The sequence below is a fragment of the Macadamia integrifolia genome, chromosome 3 (assembly GCF_013358625.1).
Source record: "Macadamia integrifolia cultivar HAES 741 chromosome 3, SCU_Mint_v3, whole genome shotgun sequence".
In the NCBI taxonomy this organism is placed as follows: domain Eukaryota; kingdom Viridiplantae; phylum Streptophyta; class Magnoliopsida; order Proteales; family Proteaceae; genus Macadamia; species Macadamia integrifolia.
This window is the reverse complement of record NC_056559.1, coordinates 14,202,340-14,212,346: the sequence shown is the minus strand read 5'-3', so window position 1 is coordinate 14,212,346 and position 10,007 is coordinate 14,202,340. Positions and strand designations below refer to the sequence as shown.

The 10,007-nt window shown below is 39.2% G+C and overlaps 1 protein-coding gene across 2 annotated transcripts in view; it reads left to right on the top strand.

Annotated features, from left to right (window-relative positions):
- LOC122073390 (transformation/transcription domain-associated protein-like) overlaps positions 1-10,007 on the top strand; it is a 69,707-nt gene that overhangs the window by 29,071 nt on the left and 30,629 nt on the right. For both annotated transcript variants that reach the window (XM_042637971.1, XM_042637973.1), the window contains exons 11-13: positions 1,807-1,859; positions 1,941-2,039; positions 2,113-3,345. In XM_042637971.1, coding sequence (XP_042493905.1) covers positions 1,807-1,859; positions 1,941-2,039; positions 2,113-3,345 — 1,385 coding nt within the window. The remainder of the gene's footprint in view (positions 1-1,806; positions 1,860-1,940; positions 2,040-2,112; positions 3,346-10,007) is intronic.

The following is a 10,007-nucleotide window of genomic DNA, read 5'->3' as shown; positions in this document are numbered from 1 at the left end:
AAAAAAAAATGATGGCTCTGTTCCTCCTTTTTTTTGTGATTTTTTTGCTCCCCTCTCCCTAGGCTGGTTGCTAGCCTCTCATCCCCTTGTTTATTCTTTCTTTTCTCGGTAATGAATTTTTACTTCATCCAAAAAAAAAAAAAAAGTGCTGTTTGGAGATTTTGAAGGTTAGGCCTATTGCTCATGGGGCGATTTCTTGCCATATTGATGATGGGGCCTCCACCTTTCTATGGTTAACCTTTGGCACCCTGTGGAGCTCTTCTCCTTGCAATTGGTGCTAGAGCATTATCAGTATAAACCCCTATTAGTGCTGGAGTATATTAATATGAGTTCTGTACTTGTATCCTTTCAGAGGATCATATCATACACAAAATCTAGTTTCGCTTCACCTAAGACAAGATCTAAACAGACGGTTAAAAGTAAAATATAGAAAATTCGTAAAGGTAACATATGGGGGGTGTCATTGTCATCATCAAACATATCCAAAGTCCAAACCATCTCAGCTGCCAGATAATCCATCTTTCTTTTGGCAGTGATATACACCTTAACTGCCTGGGCCTAGAGAAGGTGATGTGAAGCACCATTAAGTTTGATAGATGTGATTTGAACATTGATGTTATCTGTAGGAGGTTCAGAATCTGCTATAATACCATATCCAGCACTATCACGTCACAGAGATAACTTAGAAGCAACCAGCCACAAAGAGCAATACATGATAATCAAGGGATAATACCCAGGCGACAATATACAATCAATATTGCTAACTAGTAGCAAAGAACATCAAACCGGAACCAAGGAACGCCAAAACAGTAGCCAAAATCATAGGGTTTAGGGTTCTGTTAGGTCTGAAATTTTGACCAGAGACAGTCCAATATGGAGAGAATGTCTCCAAAATTTCAGCGATCAACCCATGAGATTGTAGTGTTCTTGAAAAATTCCCCAAAAAGTTAGGGTTTTGCGAGAGCATAGGAATCTGTTCTATCATGCTAAAAGAATATGATTGACCCTTAAAACAGTATTCACAATGATATTCTTGGCTTACCAGAGGAAGAGGATAAATCAGCAGCACCAAAAATATACCATAGAAAGGCAAACCCTCAAGCCCATGGAGAAAAATCTCTTGCTCAAGGAAGAAAACAGCATACCCTAGTGCAGGAGGAAGGCATCTTCAAGTGGAATTTTTCCTTCATAAAACGTGGACCATCATTCCTCCAGTAGTCACAGCAGTAGTAATGAACCCTGGTTGTGCATGTTGGTTCTACCAAACAAAAACAACATAGGTGACTGAGCACCACAAGATATGGAAAAACCCTAACAAGAACTCAAAACAAAGATGTAAAGGGAAACACAGGTACTGAAATCAATGCTCTGAGTTCGGTCAGTGATTCGAAGACTTCCTTTCTTCGATCTTGATTCGCGTAGAAATTCATATGATACTAGTTGAATCGGAGAAACCCGAATTTTCACAGGAATCATATAATTACTGAGTTTAGGTACCATATGAGCAAGATAACACCCCACGATATGTGAATTGGAATACCTCTCTAATCATGGCTGGGGGGAGATTTTGTATTAAAAAAAGACAGAATTACAAGGACAGCAGATATAACTTACGTATAATTTAGTAATTTACACATAAGGATAGAATTACAAACTAGTAAAAAATACCCCTGCTGACACTTATATCTCTTAACACTGGTGATGGGCAATTGTTCAGGAATATAGAATCTTTTTCGTTGATCATACTCTAATAGTCAAAGTTGGCCCAGGAGTTTTCGTTGCTAATCGTGGAAGTCATTCCTGTAGGAATGAAGACTATAATCTGGAGCATCACTCATTGTCATGTGTCACGAACACAGGTTTCACAATCCTCTAATTCAGCAGTTTCAGATATACAAATGTCTACTAGATCCACTAATTTAGTATTTCTCATGCTTCAGGTTTCACCATCAGCACATGGAGCACATCAGCAAATGCAGGTTTCCCCATCATCTAACACGCCACTTCCTCACGCATTTAAAGGGATGAGAGAGGATGAGGTACTAAAATACATTTATTGCTTCCATCATAAATTTCTTTATATCATTTCTAACACTTGCATGTATTTTGAAGGTGTGGAAAGCCTCTGGTGTCCTTACTAGCGGTGTCCATTGCTTAGCACTCTTCAAGGAAAAAGACGAGGAGAGGGAGATGCTTAACCTTTTTTCTCAAATTTTAACCATTATGGAGCCCCGAGATCTTATGGATATGTTCTCCATGTGCATGCCAGAACTTTTTGACTGCATGATCAGTAACAATCAGTTGCTTCACATATTTTCTACCCTTCTGCAAGCACCCAAGGTTTTTCGGCCCTTTGCAGATGTTTTGGTCAATTTCCTTGTCAGCAGCAAGCTTGATGTTCTTAAGCATCCAGATACTCCAGCAGCAAAACTTGTTTTGCATCTTTTTCGGCTATTATTTGGTGCTATTTCTGAGGCTCCTTCAGATTGTGAACGTATTCTCCAGCCTCATGTGCCTGTTATTTTGGAGGTTTGCATGAAGAATGCCACTGAAGTTGAAAGGCCACTTGGTTATATGCAGCTTCTTCGTACAATGTTCCGTGCACTTTCAGGGGGGAAGTTTGAGCTTCTGTTGCGAGACCTAATTCCTTCATTGCAACCCTGCCTAAATATGTTACTGGCTATGGTAGATGGGCCTACTGGCGAAGACATGAGGGACCTTGTGCTGGAGCTTTGCTTAACTTTGCCAGCCCGTTTAAGTTCTTTGTTGCCTCACCTTCCTCGGCTTATGAAGCCTCTGGTTTTGACTCTAAAAGGAAGTGATAATATTGTGAGCCTAGGTCTAAGGACACTTGAGTATTGGATTGATAGTTTAAATCCTGATTTCTTGGAACCAAGTATGGCAAATGTTATGTGCGAAGTGATTCTAGCTTTATGGTCTCACTTGAGGCCAGCTCCATATCCATGGGGTGCAAAAGCTTTGCAACTTCTCGGTAAACTTGGTGGTCGGAATAGACGTTTTCTCAAAGAGCCCCTTGCACTTGAGTGTAAAGAAAATCCTGAGCATGGGCTTCGGTTGATTTTTACATTTGAACCATCAACCCCTTTTTTAGTTCCTCTGGATCGTTGCATATATCTGGCTGTTGCTGCTGTCATGCAGAAGACTGCTGGTATGGATGGTTTCTACAGAAAGCAGGCTCTAAAATTCCTTCGTGTGTGCTTGTCTTCTCAATTGAACTTGCGAGGTAATGTTGCCGGGGAGGGGATTACACCGGGACGGTTGTCAACATTATTAGTTTCTTCAATGGACCCTTCCTGGCACCGGGCTGAGATGACAGATACAAAGGTTGGTTTTGAACTAATTTACCTGATAGAATATCAAGGATATAAGGGGTCGTTGCTTGGAGCAATGGCAAAGGACTCTTTCCTCCTGCGCAGTGGTGTGGGTTCGAGTCCTGGGAACCAGCCTCTCCGTAAAGGGGGTAAGGCTGTCTACCTATATACCCTCCCAGAACCCTGCTTAAGTGTGGGGAGCCTTTGTGCACTGGGTAACGGCCTTTTTTAATGTCAAGGATATACTAACATTGAGGTGTTATCTAGTCACTAAGGAATTGGGATTCAGAAATTCCAAAGAATCCAGAATTGCAGGGATGGATACCAAACCAGATTCAGAGAAACCAAATAACAGTGCATGATAGGGCAGAAACTAGGGTTGATTGATTTTTTTATTTAGTAGAAAAATGCTGTAAATTTGATGCAGATCTGGTGGTCAGATTTCAAGATACGGTGAAATCAGGACCTGAAACCAGAAAACCCTAGCACGACTCTCAAACAAGATATCAAGGAGATAGCAGGTACTGGTTATAGCTCTGATACCATGTAGTGAAACCAGGATCTAAAACCAGTACCTGCAGAGTAGAAGAGATGAGGGAAAAGAGAGAAGAATTCGAGAAAGCAGAGAAGAGACTGCCTAAGAGAATAACAGCTGATAGCTCTACGTGGTCCCCCTTTATCATATATAAGTTAACCAATTACAAATAAGGCATGAACTAGAAGCTTTCTTAGTCCTTGTCTAACATAACAAGTAGGAAACAACTAGGAAAACAATTACAGGTAAAGACAAACTCGAGAATCAACATGTACCATGATAGGGACGCTCCCCCTATCGTGGTCGACCGATTACAACTATAAACATTATACTGCGGGGTTGACAATTTTACCCCTACGGTACAAAATGTTGACATTACTGCGAGAAGGAAACTGAAAATCCAGACTCAAATAGAAATTGAGAGCAGGCATTTAAAGGCATTAAACAATGAGCTAATAATGATTTGATTTAATGAATAAGCAGCACTATAAGTTATTAAGCATTGACAGAAAGATTAATTAAATCAGATCCAGAACTACCAGAACTGAGGAATTAGCATTGAAGTAGGATTCTGGAAAATCAACTTTAGGAAACAAAACTTAAATCTGAAACTGATGTTCAGATGCAGCGAACAATTCGATGGAGAAATAAAGCACAGATTATTTGGCAGTTAAAGTAATAAACCGGATTCAATTGGAAGCTGAAGCTAAAACTAAGATGTTAATCAAAATATTGGCATCGCAAGGTTTGAAATTAGAAGTTCTTACCTGATATGCGATTGGAGAAGAAAGTAAAAGTAGGAATAATGGAGATGAGGAAACAATGCAATCTGGAATCCACTTGATTCACCTGGAATTTACAGATTATAGGCTTATTGCTACTGAATCCACAGCAGCCCACTCAGAATCCACTGATCCACACCTGAATACACAGATGCATAAGTCTCAAATCCATAGACTCAAACAGCAACAATGCCTTCTTTATTTCTTAAATCACGTGGGATGCTGTAGCTCTTACATGTTTATATAAAATCGCTGTAAGACCTAATCATGATCAGTCGGGAACGGTTGAACCTATCATGGACTGACTTGGAAACAAACTATGAGACACTCCTGATTGATGGCTGTGATTGGGTATCCTAAATCAACTCAACAACTTAAATAATGAGGAGAAACTAACTCAAACAGTGCTGGACTTTTAGCTTACTAATCCAGCCTACTAATAGCAATTTAATGATTAGAAAAATAAGAAGATAAGACTCCCAAACTAGGCCCAAGATTTTTTTTTGAAGGAGAACCAGCAACTGAAAACCACAGGGCCAAACAAAAGCAGATACCTGGTTCAAAACTGGACCAGATGGAGCCACAGGCATTTCTGGGCTGTTTCCTTCTCTTTCTTCTGTTTCCATGGTCTGAATTCTGCGTCGATCTTTGCTGCCTATGTCGTTTACTTTTTCATTTTTTCAGTTTAATAGCTCCATTTATTGCCTTATTGGAAGTTTTGGTTTTGTTGCTGAGGTTGTCATTTTGGGAATTCTAGGGTGTATATACTGTTTATCACTTATTGACCCCTCTCTCTCTCTCTCTCACACACACACACACACACACACACACGCACTCACACACAGACACAAAGACACTCTGTCATAAGTAAATTACAATATCTTTTTTGTGGTAACCTATTTAATTACCATATATTGAGGTGGAAACTTGACTTTTATTTATAACTCATGTTAACTTTTAGCTTAATACCTTTTTTCCCCTCTCCCCTTATTAAGTACTTTCCAAAATGATAATTAATAAATTAATTATTTAAAAGGTTAAAGCAATAATTAAACATAAAACCATAATAGTTATTTTTCTATATCTTTCCTGAATGTCTCTTACGTTCTCTTTTGGATAGAGGGAGAAATTCATGTGGAGAAGCATGCATGCAGCTGTATTGTGTAGCATTTGCTAGGAATGTGCTCTAGGGAATTCGAGATGATGTTTATCGATTACATTAGGCCATAGATCTGATTGCCCTCAGGGTTTCTTACTTACTCCAATAGCATTCAAAGTTTAATGATTTTCTGGATTGTGAAAAGATGGTTTGGCATTTCCCTGCTATAGTGCACTATATGTGGTGTACTGTCGCAATGGTAAAGTTTCTCCTTTACAACCTAGTGGTTGTGGGTTCGAGTTAGGAAACAGTCCCTCTGCGAAGGAGGGGCGAGGCTGTGTATATTATGACCATAGTTGTCACGGCGTCAAATCGATGCAAGGCGGTGGAGGGGTGGCTAATCGATTTGGCGATGAATCACCCGTTATGACGTTGCCATGGCGGTCAAATCGTCCATGTGTCATTTTTTATTTTTCCTATTTTCTAAAGTTATTTAGTATTCTATTTTTTTATTTTCGCTTTTTTTTAAAGTTATTTAGCATGCTACAAGCCTACAATATATATCCTATAACATATAAAACCAACATTAAGCAACATCAAATCATCAAAAATCAACATAGCCCTATCAAAACCACCTTGCATTTTACAAAAAATCGACCGCCTAGTGAATCAGGCGTGACCTGGCGTCCATGGCGGTGCCATAGAGACGCCTATCAGCCAATGACGACCGCCATTTGTGAGTCACGTAAATCGTAGCACTGCCATGAACTTCTTTTTCAGCTGGGACGCCAAAACGCCGCCTTGGCGACGCCTAGGAAACGCCATGACAACTATGATTATGACTCTCCTTAGATCCGTAGCGGCAAGAGCGTCATGCGTTGGGTATGACCCTTTTTTTTTTTTTTTAAATATATGTTTTTTAGTTTTGCCTTTTAATTTCATCTAATTAAAATGTAAAGATGTTCTTTTGGGTTTTGAGGACACTCATGTAATGGGGAGTGCCTTTGGACATGAGTAGGGAACTCTCCTTTATATTTTTTTTCCTTTGGTCAGCAACAACAAATTTCATTTCCTTTCTCATTATAACAAAAAAGATATTTGTTCCTTGTCTCATGTTCTATCTCCCTCACCCTTTTCAACCTTGCATCGTTGCACAAAGTAGACCGTGGGCTATGTAAAGCAATCCACAATCCAGATCATGTGGCTGGGATTAATTCTGATTAATTTTAGTTCAGATCTTGTATGTCATTAAGGATAGACTTTTGATTAAAGTTGGGAGTCTTGGGACTTGGGACTGATTATGTAGTTTTTGCAGTTTAAAATCAAGGATAAGTATCGGTATCGGTTGCCGTATCGGTCGGCCAAAATTAAGATACGTATCGGAGGGTATCGTATTGTATTAGAGATGCGCTAAAGATACGTGTATAAATGGATATGGAACACTTTTTTATACACTTTTGCATACAAAAATAGTTAAAAAAAAGCTATATAACATTTATTATGCATAAACACTGAATTGAGAGTATTGCACTGAGAATCCAATGTTTATAGTTGTTTATAGGTGTAAAATCCTTGTTCCCACATTGACTTCCACTTTAGTTGAAGAGAAAAATGGCTGAAAACAACTTTGGAACAAAAACTCCTATAAAAAAATCGTGTTTTGCTGAAAAATGACTCATCTTGGCCATTATATGACCGTAATGCACCTTATCGGTATGTATTGGTGCGTATCGGTATGTATCGAAACGTACATTTCACCTCGATTTTTAATTTTCCATAGAGTATTGATATGTATGCGTATCGGTGTGTATCGATGGTTTTTCAGTATGTAAGGCACATATCTATGCAAAGGATTTTAAAATTTCAATGTAGTATATTGGTAGTATCGTAACGGTAAGGGCCGATACTGATACATATTAGACGATACGGTACAATATGCACTGATACTTAGACCATGTTTAAAATGTTATATTCTATAAGTAATTGTGTTGCGGAGAACCAATTTGGTTTTATGCCGGGTTGATCCAGGACAGAGACTATTTACCTATTGAGGAGGCTCATGGAAAGCTATAGAGCCCACAAGAAGAATCTCCACATAGTCTTTATTGACCTTGAAAAAGCGTATGACAGAGTCCTTGAGATTTAATCCTACATGTCCTAGTTAAGAGAGGGTTGTTGAGTACATGTGTGGATATAATTAAGGACATGCATGAGAGTGTGGTGACTAGTGTGAATCTGTGGGGAGATCAAGGCAAAGAATTTCCAATTACGATTCGGTTACATCAAGGTTCGGCCTTAAGCCCCTATTTTTTTACGCTTATGATGCAGAATTAAGGTTGGCTTGTCTGGAAATCTCGACTGAGAAGAACCGAGTCCGATTGGATTTTTGGGATCAGTAGGATTTTTAAGGATTTATTTTATTTAGGAAAGATTGAGTTATTTTAATTTGGAAGATACGTAGTCTTTTACTTTTTTTGGAGGTAGCTATTTGACAAGTAGAAATTTCAATTTTAGTTTTATTGTGTTTCTATTCTATTAGTGTAAGATTTAGGAAGTAATTAGGAGTTGCTATTTCAGTTTTAGATTTTAATTAGGCAAGTTTTGATTTCTGTTTATTATAAAAGGGTATGCAACCCAATTTGTTAACATGTTTTGAAGGATGAATTGAATGAATGGTTATGGTGCCGGGTAGGTGCTTAATCCTGGTTGTGTGACCATCCTCTCCCCCCCTTTCTCTCTCTCTCGGTACCCTGTTCTAGGTGAAGGTTGCAGCCCACAGAAACTGGAGTTGTTTTCTTTTGCACTGATCTATTTGACCTAAGATTTTGACCAAAGGTAGTCCTTCCCTGGGTGACCAAACCCTTAAAGCTTCTTGCCTTAATACCATCCCTGTTGTGAGAAACTAGACCGGCAACTCAGGTTGTCTGAAACTACCGTCCAGATCTGATCTCAGGGTTAAATACTCCTTGTCAAGTGAATTTTGCAACCAGTTCTGGGTGGAATTCATTGGAATAGATGAATCGATTCCCCACCTGAAATTTCAGGCCCATCGAAGTATCCTATGGTTAGCTATTCAATCCTGCAATGGTTTAATTTTCTGCCTCTGGTTTCCAATCCAAGGTTGAAGATGACTTCAAAGCTTCACTTTGAATCCTGGCTTGAAACCCTTAATTTTTTATTTCCATATTAATGCCCCACGAAGTATCCTATGGTGAGCTATTCAATCGTGCAGTGGTTTAGTTTTCCTCTTCTGGTTGCCATTCCGAGGTTGAAGACAACTCAAAGCCTCCCTTGAATTGTGACTTGAAACCCATAATTTTTTATTCCCATTTTAATGCCCGTCCATCCCCTCCTTATTACAACTTGCCATTGAGTTTTTCCCATTCCAGGAACACCCTTTACACTATATGTCCCACTCTTCTTTTCTTTTTATTTTTTCAAGTTTTTTTTTTTCCCTCTGCTACAGTGCCACTACAGTAACACGAGATTTGTTTCTTGGGGCTGCGACTATATTGTGATATTTGTTGATGGTAACCTAATGCTACATTGGTTGAGTTATGTTGCTTAGTGTGTCTGGGTTGCTTGGAATGAATTGTCATTTATTTTTTCGGACCTTTTTTTCCTTTCAAGTTTTTGTTAGTTACACCTATCTTTGGAATGCAGTCTGTGATGTTTTTTGATTGGCTTGAGCCTCCTTGGTTGGGAAGGAGTTTTTGGGGTAGAGTGGATACTCCCCATTTGGTTTGAGTATCATCTCCACTTTCTATGTGTGTTCCTACATTATGTCAGAGGTCGGAGGAAGCTGCCAAAGGCCACCTTGAGGGCATGCCAAAGATAGATTAAAATGTGATCATTGTGGGAAATTCGGGCACACTAGAGAGATATGTTGGGCATTTCATGCTTGTCCCTTTGGTATGCATGGCAATAGAAGAGGGGGGGGGGGGAGAGCCAGAGCGCACTATGATGGCTAAGGTTGAACCTATGGGATATCCATCTGGGCTACAAACATGCTCTAGTTCTCTCACTCAGGATTTCATTGTAGCATTTCACAGGGTTATGTCATATCTGGGTAGCTCTTGCTCTACACCTATAAAGTCAGTACATGCCCTTTTGATTGAAACATGTGACTTCAACCATGGATCATAGTCAAGGTTCGAAATCTCGTTTCATTTTGGTGTTTCGGTGGTTTCAAAACTATCGAAATACCAAAATCTCACCAAGATCTCTGCGAGATGATTTTTTTTTTTTTTTTTTTTTTT